The 19,598-nt window shown below is 45.5% G+C and overlaps 1 protein-coding gene across 4 annotated transcripts in view; it reads left to right on the forward strand.

Moving 5' to 3' along the window:
* FGF9 (fibroblast growth factor 9) overlaps positions 1-19,598 on the forward strand; it is a 48,946-nt gene that overhangs the window by 23,996 nt on the left and 5,352 nt on the right. Inside the window, exon 3 of one of the 4 annotated variants that reach the window (XM_010951577.3) lies at positions 1,069-3,759. The exons of 2 other annotated variants lie outside the window; for them this stretch is intronic. In XM_010951577.3, the coding sequence (XP_010949879.1) occupies positions 1,069-1,314 (246 nt within the window). In that variant the 3' untranslated portion in view covers positions 1,315-3,759. Of the gene's footprint in view, positions 1-1,068; positions 4,279-19,598 lie in introns of those variants that run through there. One more of the 4 variants, XM_074377915.1, reaches the window with a different exon arrangement.

Below are 19,598 nucleotides of genomic sequence, written 5' to 3' on the forward strand. Positions count from 1 at the left end.
CAGGCGTGTAACTGCACGTGGATGTGTATTTGCTGGGTTTCTTACTGATGTGAGGGGCCAGGTGGGCAAGAGTAGGGGGCGGTTCCCAGAGGTCATTCTGGTGTTTGCTGCTGAGCACTGCCGTCCAGGCAGGTGTCGGGCTCGAAGCTTCGAGGTCAGGGGAGAGGAGCGCTTGTGCTTGGGGAGTGCTGGTGCTTTGGGGTGTGATGTGGACTTCATTACTGCCCTCGAGGTGGGCGCTGCAGGGGCCCTGGGTGCCGGGGGTCAGGGACCCAGGCTTTCTGAAGGCTCCGGAGGGCAAATACGTTTATGAAAGTGTGCCACCCTTCTGCTTCTGAACTGGGGGCGGGGTTCTGCCTGAGGTCAAGGAGGTCGAGGGCTAGCGTGTCTGTCTTCACGTCTTTGTACTCAGGAGACCCCGTCCTGATGGAAAGCACGGCTCTCAAACTGCGGGCCAAGGACTCTGCATCAGGGCTCCCCCAGGACCTGTTAAAATGTGCACTTCCAGACTTTCTGGACCAGAATTTTAAAGGGTTGGGGATTGGAAACCTACATGTAGAAAAAAGCATCCCCAGTGATTCTTCTCACACTGAAGTTTGAAAACCACTCTTCCAGAGTGATAAATAAACTCCACTGCTTCAAAGGGCAGAAAGTTTCTGACATCACTGGGGACGCTGGTCTGCGTGGCAAGGACGAAAACTACGCGCAAGGTGAAGCGGCTCTGAGACTTTCTCTTCGTGAAGGTTCTTCCCCAGAATGGTCACCATCCTAAATGCTGCCGTGAAAATGGGCACAGCTCATGGTGTTACTTGCCTTTGCCTGCTGACTCACTCAGATAATTGGCGTGTGGAAAAGTTTAACTAGAAAAAATTGAGACTTTTGTGCTTTAGTCATTATGAAAAAAATTAGAATGTAGTTAAATTGATAGAGTTAAGCAGTTTTTGCAAAACGCATTAAAATGGGCTCAAATCAGTGTTTCCTCACCGATTATGTGATGTAGCAATTGCTTTAAATGCAAAAAGTAGCTAATGCTGCAAAATACCCGCTCTCTCTCTCCCCCCCCACCAGGAGAAGCTAACCCAGGAGTGTGTGTTCAGAGAGCAGTTTGAAGAAAACTGGTACAACACGTACTCCTCGAACCTGTACAGACACGCGGACACGGGACGGCGGTACTACGTCGCCCTCAACAAGGACGGGAGCCCCAGAGAAGGAGCCAGGACTAAGCGGCACCAGAAATTCACACACTTCTTACCCCGGCCCGTGGACCCCGACAAGGTCCCCGAACTGTACAAGGATATCCTGAGCCAAAGCTGACAAAGACAGCTTCTCCGCTCGAGCCCTTAGCAAGTAGCCACTATACAGGTTTCACGCGGTGGGTTCCTCTCGGTTCACTGTCATCACATCAGCTCCACTGTTGCCAAACTTTGTCGCATGCGTAGTCTGACGGCGGCGTGGTGGGGGTGCTGGTTTTGTCCCCCCACTGGGGACCGCCTGCACCTGCTGGCGGGGATGGAGGGGTGCAGAGGGTGGAGGCCGAGGGGTGAGCGGTGGGGGGGTGAGCGGCAGGGCTCGGGGATAGAAGGGAGTGGAGGGGACTCGCCGATGCATGTGGGGTTAGACGTCCTCTGTCCTCGCCAGCACAGCTGCCACACCGACCATCAGGACCTGGCCGCGCGTCTGCAGGGGCGCGGGGGTACGGTCCTCCTTAAGAGTCGTCCTCGGTTCATTCTCACGGGTGTCATCCCAGTGAACTGACAGAAAAGACCTCTTAGTCAAAAAAAAAAAAAGTTAAATTTATTTATAGAAATTCCAAAGGCAACATTTTATTTATTTTATATATTTATTTATTATATAGAGTTTATTTTTAATGAAACATGTACAGGCCAGATAGGCGTTTTGGAAGCTTTGGGCTCTGTAAACATTAAATGGCAGCGTCCGCTACGAACCTGTGGTAAATGCACGCAGCGAGCGCTGCGTGCATGGGTTTGAGACATTCGAATGGCCCTCACGTCCGAAAGGCGACAGTCGCTTTTGTGCCCGTGTGATTGTAAACTGACGCATTCGTTCACGACACTGAGTACCCACTCTCCAGACTGCTTGTTCCGTAGCTTACCCCAGAGGATTAAAGATCAACTGGGTCTCAAACTTTTATTCTGTGTCTGTAATATTTGCTCTCTCCCAAGTGACTCCCTCCATCATTGTAACTCCATGGCTGGAAAACAGGAAAGCGTAAGGGTTGGCATAGCGCCGACTTGTTTAAGTCTATCGCGGGTATACCAAAGCTAAACCATAACTATGCTATTATTCTGTCTGTCTCCAGAATAATAGGACTAACATTGAGCATCACCGATTTAGAATTCTCAGAAAGGAAGAAAGCTTACTTGGCACTGATTTTTTTTTTTAGGGGACAAGAATCAGAATCAGAATAACAGGATAATTCATGTAAACTTTTAATTTGTGCGCTTGGCTCTCAAATGTGAAATTAGACAAGTACCTTAGGGGTCATCGTGACATCTTTTACAGGAAACTGCTTCCAGTGTGACCTGTCATAACACAGGGTCACAGACCCCTTCAAGTGAAGCTTGCAAATCTCCATCAATAATGACAATGAGGGGAAAGTATGCACTTGTTGACCGTGTTTTGTTTTTTAAAGTAGTCTTCACAAGCACTTGGTTTTTTTAGAGGGAAGGTTACTATACAGAATATCTTTTACAAGGCTTTTATAACGTTTTATGCTGAAGAGCATAAGAATACATATTTCTTTAGTAGCAATAATTTTGAAACTTGCCCTTGGGCAAGGGAGACTATTTCTTACTATATACTAAGGAGAAAAGAGCCAAATTCTTAAAGCAATATTTTAAAAAAAGAAATTTATAACAAATTCTCATACCGCATGGAACACTTTCTAGCTGGTTATGTGGGAAATTGAAAGTGACAGTTAAAAATGTGTTGGAATTTATGTAACTAATTTTAAAACTTAATATTCCAGCTCTGTTTTGCTCTGATGCACATTCTCTATGAAAAATAAAAGTATGTCACTGGTGAGTTAAAGCTGTTTTGAAGCGGAGGCACATGGCTTACTGTCGTGAGCCCCTGGGGCCCTCCTGGGGTCCAAACTGGAGTGGAAGCAGGGCCCTACTGGTGATGTGCATTAAGGAAGAAGTAGGTCTAACATGTGGAATCGAAAAATACTGTAGGGGGAAGGGACAGAAGCGACGTGAAGTAGTTGATTGATGATAAAGGTCTGAATGTTCTCTTCATTTATTTTCTTGGGTATTTTTTTTCAACTTTCTAAACAGAAAGTGCATTTAATTCCAAGATGTAGTGTTCTTATTTATTATTTAACCCTTTGCTGCTGCTAAAATGCACATATTCAGGCTTTAGTTTTTCCAAAAGGCATTTAATTAATATTTGTGGCTGAAAAACATTCAACATCTCACCATAGGGAAGAATCAAGGTTCTAGGATGTCATAGGTACAATATTTAGCACGGAAGACATTGATTTTAGGAGATAGCCAGAAGTAATCGTACAGTAGCATGAGGCGGGAGATAATCAGCCTAAAAGAAAGAAAACAATTTGGGAAAAAGACTAAACTCTTCATGCATTCCTAGAAAATGCTACTTTCACGTCTACTTTTGGAGTTCTTTTGTTTTGGTAACTTTTTTTTTTTCTAAAGCAAAACAAAATGCTATGTGCTTTGGGCAACTGATACAATAAACTGTAATGGTCTGTAAATAAATAAATGCTGACTTATGCAATTTCTGTACAGAAGTGTTCCTGGAGAGTAGACGGCTCAGGGTCTGGGTGCAGGCGGCGTCCTGCTGGGCCGCAGAGGGCGTCACCCCGGCTCCCGGCTTTGCATCCGGCTCGTGTAAGGGATCCAAAGCCTTTGGCTGGCTGCCCCGAGTCACTGCGGAACACTGAGGCCAGTTTTCACAAACAGAAGCCCAGCCAGCCAAACCGCTATCTTCCTGGTGCCAAACACTGCACCTCGGGCACAGACTTAACGGGCATGGACTGGCCCACCCTCCCATCTGTCATGCGAATGTCCCCAGGTGGTGTCGAAGGACCTGCCAGGTCACCAGTGGGGCACCCAGCCTGGCCAGGTCCTGTTCCGTAGATAAGTGGGCGGCTTCAGTGGATGGTTTTCATTCTATTTCATCTCATTAACACTGCAACCTTGTGTTACTTACTTGATAATCTGTAATTGTATGTAAATGCACACAGGATTATGTAATTTGTGTAAATACATAATTACAGACTTTTGAAAACTGGCATTTTTTACTCGATGTCCATTTTGGAGCTGCTTCAGACTCTGTGCCCACGTGAGCCAATGGGATTTTAGGAACACGACCGCCTGGCTCTGCTAGCTGCTGTGTGTGTGTTGAGGGGAAGAGGTGGTCCGGGGAACGGGGTGGGGGACAGACATCCCGATGTCTCGTCTCTTCTGTAAGCGTCATCTTCCGGGGTAAAGGTTTATGAGCTTGCATCAGGCAGGACGCGGTGTGTGCACATCAGCTGGGAGAACGGGCAGGGGCATGCTGCGAGAGGTCGAATTCTGTTGGCTGCATCATTTGACCTTGAAATGTGCCAAATTTAGATCTACTGTTTGTGGTCACTTGCACGAAAGAGCCATGAAGTGGTGGGGGTTGGGGAGAACGCCAGATGGATTTGAAAGCTGTGTTAGCACCACACCCTGGGGGGGGGGTGTGTGCGCGTGTGATACACTCAATGTGACACTCGCATGCGTTCCACCTCCTGCTGCCGCACCAGCGCACACTCGCCAGGCTGGTGGCCCTCCGGCTCCAAGCTCGGACGGCCGTTGTGCCGGCCACCAGGGAGGCAGGTGCACCATGGAAGAGAGGCCTCTTCGCTGCTCGGGCTGGTGGTAAAACGGAAAGTTCCGACTCTGGTGGCTCCTTGTTCTCTAGCTCTCTCCCAGCTTGTATCTTGGAAAACATTTAAAAGACAGCTTTAATGAAAAAAAAATTACAGGCACCCCAGATACTCAATAGCCCTTGGCCAGCCGTGCTTGTAACTGGCTCTTGCCTTTTTCCCTCTGTCCCCTCCTGAAGGTCCTTCCAGTTACGCCTGTGGTTCTGGTTCTGACTCCCTTGTTATTAGCAGGCTTAGCAGGGACATCTGGCCCTGGGAACCAAGGATTCAGAAGACAAGGTGCAACGAGGTCAGCGGGGGCTGCAGAGCGGGCTCTGTCCTCCTCGGGTGACTGGTGGCGGGCACAGCTGCCCACGATCCTGGCCCAGCGTGGAGAAACATCTTTGTAAAAACACCTGTGCAGGCTTTTCCCTGACCGTTTTGTGGGATGTCGTAAAGCATTCTGTAAACTCCACCTGGCTGTCACCTCTGGCTTCCGGAGTACCCATGTGTGTGGGGCTGGTCCGCGGCAGCTTGGCTGAGGTTTTGGCTTCTCACTAAGAAAAGGGGCTTTTCCTAGTCTGTGAAGGTGTTAGAGTTACAACGGCCCTTTCACAAGGAAGTGATGCTCCAAACACCTCTCCCCTTGGTGGCTGACAGGTCCTCTCCCCTCCCTCCCTCCCTCCCTCCCTTCCCGGTTTCTTCTCCTCACCCCATCCCTCCTTCCCTCATTCTGTGGGGTGGAGCTTGAGAGACAGGCATGGTCCTGACGGCACACGGGGAGTTTACCTGACAGGCAGGTGCACTGTGATGGACGCTGGGGTGGGAGGGTGCCGGGCCGTGGGGCGTGTGGGTGCCGCTGAGGACGTTTGAGAGCCCGAGGTCGTCCTGTCTCAGGCGAGATGCAGAGGAGCAGGAGGTACAGTAGAGAGAGCCCGCAGGCCCTGGCTTTCCAAAGGCGTCAAGAAGGTGCATGGCTCGTGGAGAACGTGGGCTCCTTGGATGGTTGTCTGATGTTTCCTGGGTGCTTGTGAGGGACCTGAGGATGTGGAAAGCGCTGGTGACGTGGAGACGGCGGGGACCAGACTTCAGTCAGGCCAGCTGGGCTGCCCTGCGTCCCCGGGGCCACGCTCAGGACGCTCCTTTCTGACTTCTGGTTGCCGTTCGGAGGAAGGTGACTCTATTTGTTTCTGTTACCTTCACTCACTTCAGTTGTCCCCCTCACATTTACCTCATGTCACAGGCAAAACCCACAACATAATGGCGATGAAAATACAGGATAATAAAAGAGGTGGAAATACGATCTTTAAAAATCTACTTCTTTCTTTCAATAAATATGTATCAAGCAACTGCTATAGGACATAGGACAGTGCTAAGGACATAACAGAGGAAGAAAAGACAATATTCTGATTTTGTTACTCAAATGCCAGGCTGGGTTCTATGTCAACGACTATACAAACGTGCAGTCTGAGGTGCCGTGGGACTGGGCTGCCCACGTCATGAGGCAATTAGGACAGTGTTGACAATTTCCCATGAACTTCACCGTCTTCAATTTACGTGAATTTAGAAGAACCCAGTCAGATGCAGCCCCCTTCGAGGCCATTGTTGCAAGTGGGGCAGCGTTGTAGGAGTGTCCTCAAATTGGATGATACAGATTTTCTCAGTAGATGAGTCCCTCCTTGGCAGTAAATGAGTTTCTTTTGAATTAGGCAACCCCATTTTTCCTCCCTTGGAAAAATCCAAAGGAAAAGGCACGAGAATTCCAAAAATTTGTCAAGTACGTATTTGTGATGTCTTTTAAGGACGCCTCCCCTGCCATGCAGACAGTGGGCCTGTAACAGCAGCTTCTACACTGCAGGCACGAAGTTACACGTCTTGGTTAGAGGGATAAAACGTCCCGTTCCGCCTTCACAAGAATTAAACGTCTGTAGTGAGTCAGCTTCTGGTTTCCCTGCAGCTTGCTTTGGTTTCCTCCTCTGGTTACGGGGCGCCCCGGCTCCCCGCTGTCTTGGGGCCCTTCCCTCCTTGTCCCACACTGACTAAAAGAGCAGAGATGCATGTGTGCCTCTTACAGAGTAAGCAGGACTGATGGAATGTGATGGATGCTCTTTAGAATTGCCCCAGAACAGTTTCATGATGCTACGTCTGGTTTTGGGAATGCAGGCTAACTGAATTAGAGTGGCACTCCAGGCGGGGCATATTGACGAGAAAGGAGACTCTCACCATGCCTGCCCCTGGAGGTCCACAACCTCAGGGCAGAACATTTCCCTCATGCTGCCATTCTTCCAGTGTTGTGCCATCAAGAGACCGATTTGAGTTATGAATGATACTTTGGGAGGTGGGTGCAAAATTTGAATCAGATTCTTTCTTCCCATGATCGCTTCCATGAAGCAATTTTAAATTTTGAATTTTGCGGTGACTCTACTGTCTGTGCTCTTTCTTCCTCCTGGCATATTTCCTCGTCAAGGAGGCTGGATCCCACTCTTATCCCAGTGCGTTCATTTGGTTCCAGATGCAAAATGCTTATTTCTTTTAAAATGTAGATTATTAAGTGAAAGAACTTTATTGTATTAACAATGCTTCCTGCTGAAGTATGTGAATTAACCTGCCTGAAAACACAGTCTAGTCACATCTAGCCCTATGCCTCATTCTGCACTCCACGTGGTCCTGAGCATGTCCCCAAATGCAGCAGTACCTGGAAATGGCCCAACTGCTCTCAGATGAGCTGTTCTATGTCCTAATTAGCTGGTTGCTATAGACACGTGGGTCGTGTTTATTTTTCAAATAGCAGGAGCTCAAATTATAGGAAAACTAAAAATAAAATAGAAAGAATAAATATTGTAGTTTGGATAAGTAAAATTTTTTGTAGTCATGGGTCACATTTAGTGCTTAAAATTTTTTTAAACCTTTAAAACCTGGTCAACTATTGAGTTTTATTCTTAGATAAACGCATGATTTTTCAACATGTCTATATAATACCCAGTGGATTATTTAAAACCTGCCCAAAATTTAAGTGAAGGGAACTCTTCATTGAAACTCATGAGTTTATTCAGCAAGCAGTTACTGACACGGACCGCATTGCAGGGGTTGGGAAAGCAGCACAGAACCGGTAAAATCGGTTTCATATTCACTATGAATATAAATGAGTCACTTAGCGCGTGCCTACCACTTGTGAGAGCGCCAGGAGTTACCTGCCATAGCTTTTCTCCTTGTCTCCTTTGTGTAAAATACCGCTTCTTTCTGGAGAAGAGGACTGGGATGTGGTTTAAAGCAGAATATTATCTCTTTAAAGCAGATACTTTATAATATAATGGACTTACGCCATTGGGAAATCTTCTTTTCATTCCCATTCAACTGGACACTTAAAACTGTTCTCAAAGGTATTCCTTCTTGCTTTGACTTTGAGTTGAAAAATGTCTTGGAAAAACAAAACATGCATAAAGTCAATGTGATGTAATTTAGCGTTCTTTTGGGTCATGTTTTATAATGATTATTCTATATTTGTAGAACAGGAGTTAAGTTTCCAAATTCCTGGGTGACTGTTTTTATCTCGGAAGCATGTGATGGCTTGTCGTGAAGTGGTCTTTTTTGGGAACCACACCCAATGGTTCTGAGCACACTCAAGGAACTGTATTAAAGAGCATGTGAGAAATATGTGAACAATCTATAAATACATTTGACTAGTGACTGCTCTCTAGAAAGGGTCTAAACTGTGATTAGTACATGAGGACAAGAAAGTTACCTGAGGACAGGGAAAGGACCACCCTGAAGGATGGGAGGTAACGGTACTGGCGCTTACACAGGGTGAGGAGCACTGCCTCTTCCTTCCAGCCAGAGAAGTGAACCTCCAGATTCACAGGGCGTTGTGTGGCGTGCACAGAAGGGCCTCAGCTGTGCAGAACAGCTAACCTTAACACTGTTCTAGTTCTACCTAACACATTTGAAAAGAAACGCCAAAAAGGATCAAACTATTTTCAAGTCAACTTCATCCCAGAACAAAGCTCAATAAAGTTTATGGGAATAAAAATTATCCATCACCCACCCAGCAAGGTAAAACACACAATGTCTGGCATCGAATCAGAAATCATCAGACATGCAAAGAGGCAGGAACACAAAACCCAAAATGAGGATAAACATCATTCCAGTCTGACTCAGAACTGACCAAGATGTTAGCGTGAGCAGAAAATTACATTGAAACAGCTATTACATTTCATATTTTTTAAAAAAGTTTGAGATATGGAAGATACTAGGAAAAAATTCAAATTTGACTTCTAGAGTTGAAAAATACAATGTGTGAAATGAAAAATACATTGGATAAGATTAACGGTAGTGTTGACACTGCAAAACAAATGGTGCCTGCACTTGAAATTATAGCAACAGAAACCATCTAAAGTGGAAGAAACAGAGGAAAGGGAATTAAGGAAAGCTGAACAGAGCATCAATGATCTGTGGGAAAACTTCAAGCAGCTTAATGTACATATAACTGTAGTCCCCAAAAGAGAAGAGAGAGAGGCGTCAAAAAAATTTAAATAAATAATGGCCAGAAAGTTTCTAAAATTTGATAAAAACTATAAACACACAGACCCAAGATGCTCAGTGAACCTAAAACATAACAAACATGAGGGAAAAAAACCTATGGCAAGGCATATCATAATCAAATTGCTGACAACCAGTGATACGAGAGAATTTTTAAAGCATCCAGTTTGAAAAAAGCCACAGCATATATTTGATACAGAAGAACAGTTAAGAATGACATCAGATTTCTTGTCAGAAAAAATATGAATAAGAATATAGTGAAATAACATCTTTAAAGTACTGAAAAAACAAATCTGTCAAACTGGAATTATATTATAGAAACCGGAAACAATATATTTTAAAAACCAGAAACAATATATTTTAAAAACAAAGGTTAAGTGAAGACTTTTTTTGATATACACAAGCGCAAAGACTTCATCATCGGCTGACCCTTACTATAAGAAATGTTAAAATGATTAATATTGTAAATGTTAAAACCTTAAAATCTTTCAGGCAGAAACGAAAAGATGCCACATGGAAACAGGAATCTATTCAAAGGAAATGAAGAACACCATAAATGATAACTGATGAGAAAATACAAGATTTTTTCCTACTTGAATCACTTTAAAGGGTGATGGGCTGATTAAACAAAAACAATAACACTGTGAGATTTATCACATTTGTAAAAATAAAATGTGTGACAGTAGTACAAACCCAGAGGGAGAGACATGGAAGTACGTATTGTAAGGTTCTTATCCTATCCTCGGAGTGGTGTGCATCACAGTGAGCTGAAGATGTGTGCTGCCAATGCCACAGCAACCACTAAGGTAATAAACAAAGAGTTGTAGCAAGATGATAGATTTAAACTTGTCTATACTGAGTCACATTAAAAGTAAATGGTCTAAACATCACAAGATTGGATTTAAAAAGCAAGATGCAACTATATCTTACCTACAAGTAATGAACTTTAAATATAAAGATACAAAAAGATTCAAAGTGAAAGGATGGAAAAATACGTACTGTGCTAGCATTCTACAGAAAAAGCTAGAGTAGCTAAATTAGTATCAGACAACCTTGATTTCTCAACAACATTTTTGCTAGGGATAAAGAAGGCTGTTCATCAAAGGGGTCATTTCCTCAAAGGGGTCATTTCATCAAAAGAACATAAAAATCCAAATTGTTTGTGTACCTAACAAGCAGAGCTTCAATATATATGAAGCAGAATGTGATAAAACTACAAAGAGAAATAGCCAAATTCACAATTACAACTTAAAATTTCAAGAACCTTCTTTTGGTAATTGATAGAACAAGTAGACAGAAAATCATTAAGAATATAGAATGTTTAAACAACACTTTCAACCACTTTGACCTGATTGACATTTACAGAACACTCCACTCAGCAATAACAGAATATACATTCTTTTCAAGTGCACAAGGAACATTTACCAAGATATTCTGAACCATTAAATTAATATAGACACTAATTACAAAATTCATAATTGAATTTGCAATTAAAAACCTTCCCACAGATAAAAGTCTAGACTCAGAGGCATCACTGGTAAATTCTACCAGATGTTTTGGGAAAAAGAAATGTCATTTTATGATAAACCCAGAAAACTGAAGAGAAGGAAATATTAAAAAATTCGCTTTATGAATTAAGCCAGAGAAAGGCATTACAGGAAGAGAAAGTGACAGATCAATATCCATCATGAACATGGATATAAAAATTCTAAATATAATTTTAGCAAGTTGAGTCCAACTATATTAAAAAAGGACAATATATGATGTCCAAGTGCGATTTATCCTTGGAATGCAAGATTGACTTGCGAATTGAAAATCGATCCATGTAATTTGTCTTATTACCATACAAAAGAAGAAAAGCACATTATCAGCTCAATAAACCTAGAGAGAGCATTTGACAAAATTAAAATAATTCCTGACAAAATCCTCAGAAAATTAGTAATAGAAAGAAACTTCCTCAATCTGATAAAAAACTGTCTGCAAAAGAACTACATGAACATCATTCTTATGGAAGACTGAGTGCTTTACCCCAGAACTGGGGAACGAGACAGGTTGTCCATGCCTTCCACTTCTACCCAGCGTTGTCCTGGAGATCCGCGGCAGAAAGGAATAAAAGGCGTTCCGATTGGAAAGTAAGAAGAGGAACTGCCTTTGTTTTTTTTGCAGTTGACATGATCATCTATGCAGAGAATTTGATGATATGTACGGAAAAGCTACTAGAAATAAAAACCAGTTTAGCAAGATTGCAGGATGCAAGAGCAATATGCAAAAGTCAGTTGTATTTCTACATATTCCTAATGAGCAATCAGATGTTGAAATAAAAATAACATTTAATAGGGTAAAAATATTTAGGGGTAAATATGACAAAAGATATTCAAGATCAATTCACTGCAAACTACAAAACACAGCCTTAGAGAAATGGAAAATTACACCCTGTTTATATATTCTTAAGATGTAAATTCCCTGCGTATTAATCTCTTGATCCAAGGTAATCCCAATAAAAATTTCAGTTTGTTTTTTTTTTTTTAGAAATGAGCAAACTGGTTTTAAAATTCATATGGAAATGGAGATTCTCTAGAATATCCAGAACAACCCTGACAAGAAACAAAGTCAGAGGACTGACACCATTTGAATTCAAGACTTATAAATTAAGTAACTGACCGTGCAATTGGCATAAAGATAGACAAAAAAATAACTGCAACAGAATAAAAGTCCCCAAATACAGCCACACATCAGAGGACACTCAATTTAAAAAGTATGCTCATTACTTTCTAGCTTGTCTTGAAAAGCAAATACTGATAAAGAAAATGCCATATAGCAGCAGAATCAACTGAAAAAGAGATCTGACATGCTAAATTCACTATTTTTATCCCTATACTTCTGAAAAATAAGACTATTTTTTTAGAACAGTTTTAGGTTCAGAGATTTCCCACACACCCCCTCCCCCCACCGCCATCCACACATCATCATAATCACCCAAAGTCCATGATTTCCATTACAACTCCCTCTTGGTGTTGTAAACATTTGTGGAGTTTGGACAAATGTGTAATGACATGTATCCATCATATGGTACCATATAGAGTATTTTTACTGCCCTAAAAACTTCTAGCCTCCACCCCTCAAACTTTTAGCAACCACTTGTCTTTTTACTGTCTCCATGGTCTTGCTTTTTCCAGAATGTCATGTAGTGGGAATTACACAACACGGAGCATTTTCAGGTTGACTTCGTTCACTCAGGACTATCATTCAAGATTTTTCTGAGTCTTTTCATGGCTTGATAGGTCATTTCTTCTTAGCACTGAATAATACTCCACTGCCTGGAAATACCACACTTTATCCATTCACCCTCTGAAGGACATTTTGGTTGCTTTCCAGTTTTGGCAACTATGAATACAATTGCTATAAACATCCATGTTAAGGTTTTGGGGTGGACATCACTTTTAATCTCTTTTGGGTAAATACCAAGGAGTAAGATTGGTAGATCATATGGCAACGATATGTTTAGTTTTGTAAGAAACTGTCAAACTGTCTTCCCCAGGGGCTGTGCCATTTTACATTCTCACCTTTGATAAATGAGGGTTCCTGTTGTTCCACATCCTCACCAGCATGGACAACAAATTTTTGACAAAGATACAAAGGGAATTCAGTGGAGGAAGAACAGTCTTTCAACAAATGGTATAAACAACTGGATATCCACATGCAAAAAATTCAATCCATGCCTTGTACCATATATGGAAATTAATGCAAAATGGATTATAGAGCTAAACATCAAAGCAAAAACTATAAATCTTCTAGAATTAAACATGGGAGAAAATATTTGTGAACTTGGGCAGAGATTTCTCAGAACACAGAAAGAGCACAATCTCTTTCAAAAAGGCACCATTAAGAGGATGAAAAGAAAAGCCACAGGCTGACAGAAGAGATTTACAAATTACATCCAGACTTATTTGTCCAGGGACCTATATCCAGAATGTATAAAGAACTCTCAAAAGTCAAGAAAACAGGCAAAATATTTGAACAGACAGTTCACCAAGGAATATGCAAATTGTAAGTAAGTACCTAAAAAGGTATTCAACATCATTGCTCATTAGGGAGACGGAAAATAAAACCACAGTGAGATACCTTTACACACGTATTAAAAGGCTAAAGTTGTGAAAATGGGACATACTAAGTGTTGCTGAGGATTTGGAGGAACTGGAACACTCGTACGTAGGTGGTAGGGATGTCAAGTTGTAAAACCTCTTTGGAAAACATTTTATCAGTTTCTTAAAAAGGTAAACATGCATCAACTATATGGTCAAGCCATTCGCCTCCTATGGATGGACCCAATAGAAATACAAGCATATGTTCATACAAAGACAGATGCAGCTTTTAAAATAATAGCCAAACACTGAGAAAAACCCAAGTGTAGGCTCCAGGTGACTGAACCTTAGTTCACTTCATCCTGGTACATCTCACAACGGAATACTGCTCAACCATGAGAACGAGTGAGTTACTCAAACATGCTGCTGCCTGGATGAGCCTCAAAATAATTGTGCTGAGCGGAGGAAGCTGGACAAGAAAGAGCACATACTGTACGTTTCCATTTGAATAAGATTCTAGAAAATGAAGTCTGATGCAGAGTTACAGGGAGCGGATCAGTGGTTTCCTGGAGACCACAGGGTGGGCAGGGATGAGAGGAGGGGCTGCGACGGGGGTGAGGAGGCGCAGGGGTGATGGATTTGTTCATGATCTTGACTTACCTGGTGTATAACTGTGTCACACTTATCACAGTGTACGCTTCTGTGCAGTTAACTGTATGCCAATTATACCACTGTGACAACATTTTTAAGTACTATGTACAAAATTTTTGTTTTTATAAAGAGCTGTCAGATAGATGAAATGGGATGGTGGTGACTGTGTGATCCCTGGCGCGTCAGTCACCCCCTTTGCTTTCACCCGCAGACAGGCATCTCTCCATCCGGGAAGAGGTCCCCACATTCGCTAACTGCAGAAAGAGGAGAACCCAGAGGCAGGGAAACAGTATTAAGATATTTGTCCCTGATCACCATTTTCTAAAACTCAGCTCTTTAGAGTCCTCCACTCAATTCTAAACTAAACCTCCAAGCGAGGAGAGCACAGGTTTGCAGCTGCGAGAGGCTTGACTTACGACATGCAGTGGGGGAGATGTGGCAGCTAAACGAAAGAACAGCCACAAGACAGTTCTGACCTGTATGTAGTTCACAGCAAACACCTTTTTGGGAGTGCTTTGTAATGATTAGTTCTGTATTTTTAGCACAGAACAGGAGTTCAGTTTCCAAATTCCTGTTTAGCTGTTTTTATCTCGTGACAACTTGTCACGAGGCTAAATCGGGAACCACACCCGATGGTTCTGAGCACACTCGGGGAACTATATTAAGGACGCAGTGACAGATGCCCCATTCGATTAGTTACTGCCCTCTAGAAAGGGCTAAGCACTTGAAGCCGATGCCAGACCTCAAACTATGTTGTGAAGTTCATGAGAGATTCGAGGGAAGAACTAATCCATTGTGTAATCCAGTGACTGGATAACCCACTCTTAGGACTTTGAGATACGACTCCAAGGTCCAGACTGTAGGATTAAGGATTAACGGTCTGAAGACAAGTTACAGATAAAGGAGAGGAGGTTCAATTAAGGCTTCATTTCTGCTTTCTGCAACTGGAATTAGAGCTTTTCAGCTGGAGGGCAGCAAATAAACCAGCTGTGCTTTGTCTCAACGGAAGTTTGGCCGTTCTGTGCTTTGCAGTGCATAGCGTTGTGCCTTCCCTGCGTGGGACCATGTTCCAACTGTGCTGCTTGACTATGTAAAAAGGAGATTGAATCCGCTAAAATGCTAATCATTTATACTGGCGTTAATTCACAATTGGGTGAGACCAGCTGGGTGAGACCCCCTTCCCCTCCGCCTCCTCCTTCTTCAAATGGAAACAGATGGAAGTTAGAGAGTGAAGTGACTTGATCTGGTTCAGTTTCCACTGGGAGTGAGAAACAGTCCACCTTAGAAGACGAGCTATCTAATTTTCACTTCATGTGTCCCCAAAACGTGCCCTCTCTTCAGTCCTCTGAATCTGTTTCATCTCCGTGCAGAGGACACCAGGCTGATAAGTGGTCCAGGAGCCCTGAGATGGTACCCGCCTGGGCTGAAGCCATCACTGGCTTGATGGGGAAGACCGTGGGCCGTGATTCACGTTCCATGATGCGGTTCCCTTCTTCAAGCAAGCGGGTATCTGGCCCAGAGCTGCCTGGCTGGAGACTCCATTTCCCAACCTCCCTTGCAGCTGGGTTTGACCACTTGATTAATTTCTAGCCATGGAATGCACACAGAAGAGATTGATGGCGTTTTTAGACCTGGCCACAAATATCACACGTCACTCCCCCATCTCTCTCCTTCTCGTAAGACCTTGAGACTCAACTCTGACCATGCTGACCAGCCTAATGTCCTAGGGGCTGGTGGGATGGCTCCCATCCCCCTCCGGGCTGTTCAGAGAGACACAGCAAGGACACTAAGGACGCTCTATCACTAGACCTTGTCATTTCACTGCTGCCTCCCCTGTCGGGCCGGGGCCTTCAGTCCTGCATTTCTAGCAGCTTTCTGCTCGGTCTTTTCAATGAGTAACAAGTGCAAAAGACAAAAACAGAAAACAGCCCATAAGCTGTGCTACCATCTATGTTCATCGAGCAAGAATTTATTTCATAGAAAATGACTTTACAACCTTTGGTAATTCCATTGTTTTATATGAACTACCCATTCGAACAAAGCCACCTTGTTAGTGACTCCTGGCTAGGTGCGTTGGTAGGTTTTCCTTCCGGTTTGGAATTTGGTGGTTTATTGCTAGGGGTCACACCTGCATTTTATAAATGACTTCTGCAACCGTGTCAGAGATTAGCCGGAGGAGAGTAAAAATACACATACACGGAGCCCAGCATGAGGAGAAGTGTATGTGATTGTCCTACATCTGCCAAATGTCATGAAAGCCCAGAAGATTCTGTGACTCTTTACAGCACCAATTTCAGAAGATGCAAAACCACATTCTCCCACCTCTGTGACTCAATAAAAGAGAAAGCCGACTACGCGTCTCTGTTTTGTTGATCTACAGTGGGGCTTGAATTTCGACCACGTCGTTTACCTGGAGTTAGCGGAAGAGGACTTGGATGGTGAGCGCTTTGGGAAGTTGGGAGGCTGTAAAGGCTGGGTGCTAACTGAGCCCAGGAGGAGCAAGCAGCTTTGTGGGGCCTCGTCGGCTCAGGGAAGGCAGAGGAGCACACCCCAGGGCAGCTCAAGGCCCTGTTCCTGCTTCCAGCTCCTGCCTCAGCTGTACCATGGCCCCTCTTTAGGGGGCTTCTGGGGAGCGTGGCCAGTGTTCTCTGCCTTCGTCCCCGTGCTGGGGGGACGACGATTCTGAATTGCCTCTGCTCTGGGTCACTCTGTGAGATTCTAATTTACCGCCGCGTGTTTCCACACACCTCTCCGAGCTTGTGTCCCACTGAGCTCGGCTGCCTCTGCCTGATGGCTCAGTGTTTCTTCCAGCTCCTCACAGATGTTCAGACAGACCTATTATTTCACCGCTGCTCCTGCCCTGCCTCCTGCGAGCACCGTCTCACGGTGACACCACCATCCATGAGGACGTCCACGAGGAAACTCGGGAGTCCTCGTTCCCGCCCTGCCCCAAGCCCCCCCCCCCCCACCAAGTCCTGACTTATCCCTAAACTGTTTTCAGAACCGTTTCCTCCTCCCTGCCCTCCCCAGCGCGCCGCAGTGCAGCCCTCCCTCACCCTCCGGCAGCAGGGCCGGACCCCCTGACGTCGGCACGGCCCCTCACCGACCCTTCGCGAAGCGGCCGGGGTGGACCAGGTCTGCGACCCCGTGCCCCGGGCCGGCTGTGTTTCGGGATGTTCTGCAGCTTAAGCAGGGGACTGCATGGTGTAGGCGCCCTGTTTCACCCCCGCAGGGCCTGAGGGAGCACCTCCAGTTCCAAAACGTTAGTGGGTCTGTTCTGAAAAAGGTATCCCAGCAAGCGGGTCAGTGAAGCCCGGACGTAACTTCAGACCCGTGCAGGTCGGGCTTCGCGGCCTCCAGCTCAGACTGGGATCGGGTTTCGCCACCTGAAGTGCTCAACATCGCACTGGGAAGTTCTGGGTTCCAGGCGTGCGCTCTCCCTGACGTTTCTCCGGCCCGCTCTCTCCACTTTGGGAACTTTTGGGGCCCCCTTGGGCCGCAGGACAGATTCTGGCAGAACTTCCAGGCCCGGGACCTCCTGAGGAGCACCCGCGCCCCCCGCCGCGCTCCCAGCGCCCCGGGCTGCTTCCCGGCCCCCTCTCCCTGGGGACCCGCCCCTGCTGCGCATGCTCAGACCCACCTCAGCGCCGCCTCCCCCGGGCACCGGCCGCCCGGCGTGGTGTTGAAACAGTCGTCGGGCCTCTGGGCCCCTGGGTGGTGCTGGGCTCTAGAGGTGGGCCCACCACGCGCCACGGGCCTCGGGGCAGCGGCCGCTTCACTGAGTAAATTGAAAAATGGCTCCCCCTCCGCTTGCTTTCTCCCTGGAATGTATTTACTGTTTTATTGTGGGTGTTAATGGGGGAACTGGGATTCCGGAGATGGACTTCAGGCTTTGAAGTTGACTTTTCCAAAAACAAATGTATGCATCAAGGGCTGTCTGGACTTTGCCTCTGAACTGCGTAACTACAGCTCCTAAGCATTGGCTAAATGGACGGAGGAAATCCTCTCTGTTCACCACAGAGCTTGACAAAGTGGTGCCTGTGGCTTTGTGGGATGAACTGTGCAGAGAAGTCTGGGGTGTAGGTGGGGACCCCTGAGGCAGCCGAGAGGAGTGAGGGGGGCGCTCAGCAGGTGGCTGGTGGTTCCTGTGTCACCAGGATGTCACTTGCTCCAGTAACTTTTAACACAAAGCCTCAGTTTCTGCGTTTGGAAATCACAGAATGGCACCTGGGGCCTCGGGAAACCTGTAGAAACCCCGTCCTATAGTTTGGGCTGCACCATGAACGGGCTTTCCCGGGACGGTCACTCTACCTGCTCAGCAGAGGGGGTGCTGGGTGACACACAGGTCACAGTGAGGCGTGAGGAGAAGAGCAAGTACTTTTCTACTCAAAATTAAAAGCTGAAAGTGTGTGCCTGCGGGGAAGTGCTGCCGCGCCGCCCGCCCGGAGGCCGAGGTCCCCCCGGAGGCATAAGTGGCACGCGAGGGTCTCAGGGAGGGCCGCTCACAACAGGCCACAGAGTATTCACTTTTTTCTTTTACTCAGTTAGAGTGGTGACAAGGTTTTCCACGGGAGAATGTCCCTCTCATGTAGTTGGCTCTGATAGGCATTATTTATGGTGGAGAGAAAGGTCTGGGAATACGTGAGCGTGCTGGAAATTGTGTGTAAATGTAGGTGCACAGGTGAACTGGTTTGGGGAAAAAAATTGAGAATCATTGAAATATAAGATTTTTAACGGCCTTTCTAACCTTAAAATTCTACATGTCACGATCCATGGCTGTGATCCTGCTAGATCTTTGCTGCTTTGACATGACCCTTACTATGTATCATTTTTGGTAATTAATGCTTTATTTCATTTATTTCTTTGCAAACTGGCCATTCACCACGCCCTTCATTCAGCCGGTATTTATGGGATGATGACTAGGAGGTGAGCCCTGCGTCAGGTGCTGGGGAGTCTCCGGTGAGTGAACCTGGTGTATTTCTCTGCCAAGCTTGCTGCCTGGCAGTGGTGGCAGTAGGGGGAGGGGTGCTGACCACCAAGGGCCATAGCAGTTGGGGTAGGAGACACGCAGATGGGGACCAGAAAACAATAGGGTTTTGGGAAGTAGGATTCCGTCCTGCTGGATTGGAACGTCACTGCTTGGCATCTTTAATTTCTCTGCCTGTCTCTCTCTGTCTTTGAATAAAAGCCCACACAGCTTTCCGCAGGTTCTTCATAAACTGTCCTTTCCTCTGTCTCGCCCTCCTTCCCGGCTGTGCCTCCTGGTACCAGCTCAAGAACGCTCCCCGCGGCTGTTTACTGGCCCCATTATTTATAGGCTGCTATGTTCCCCCATGCTCCTCGCCAGTCACCACCCAGACGCGCTGTACGTAGTTCGTTATTTTAATCTTTCCCAGTAAATCAATTCTCCCTACCTCCCCATCATTTTTATTGCTCTGCTTTGAACTCCCTTC

The sequence above is a fragment of the Camelus bactrianus genome, chromosome 14 (genome assembly GCF_048773025.1).
Source record: "Camelus bactrianus isolate YW-2024 breed Bactrian camel chromosome 14, ASM4877302v1, whole genome shotgun sequence".
NCBI lineage: Eukaryota > Metazoa > Chordata > Mammalia > Artiodactyla > Camelidae > Camelus > Camelus bactrianus.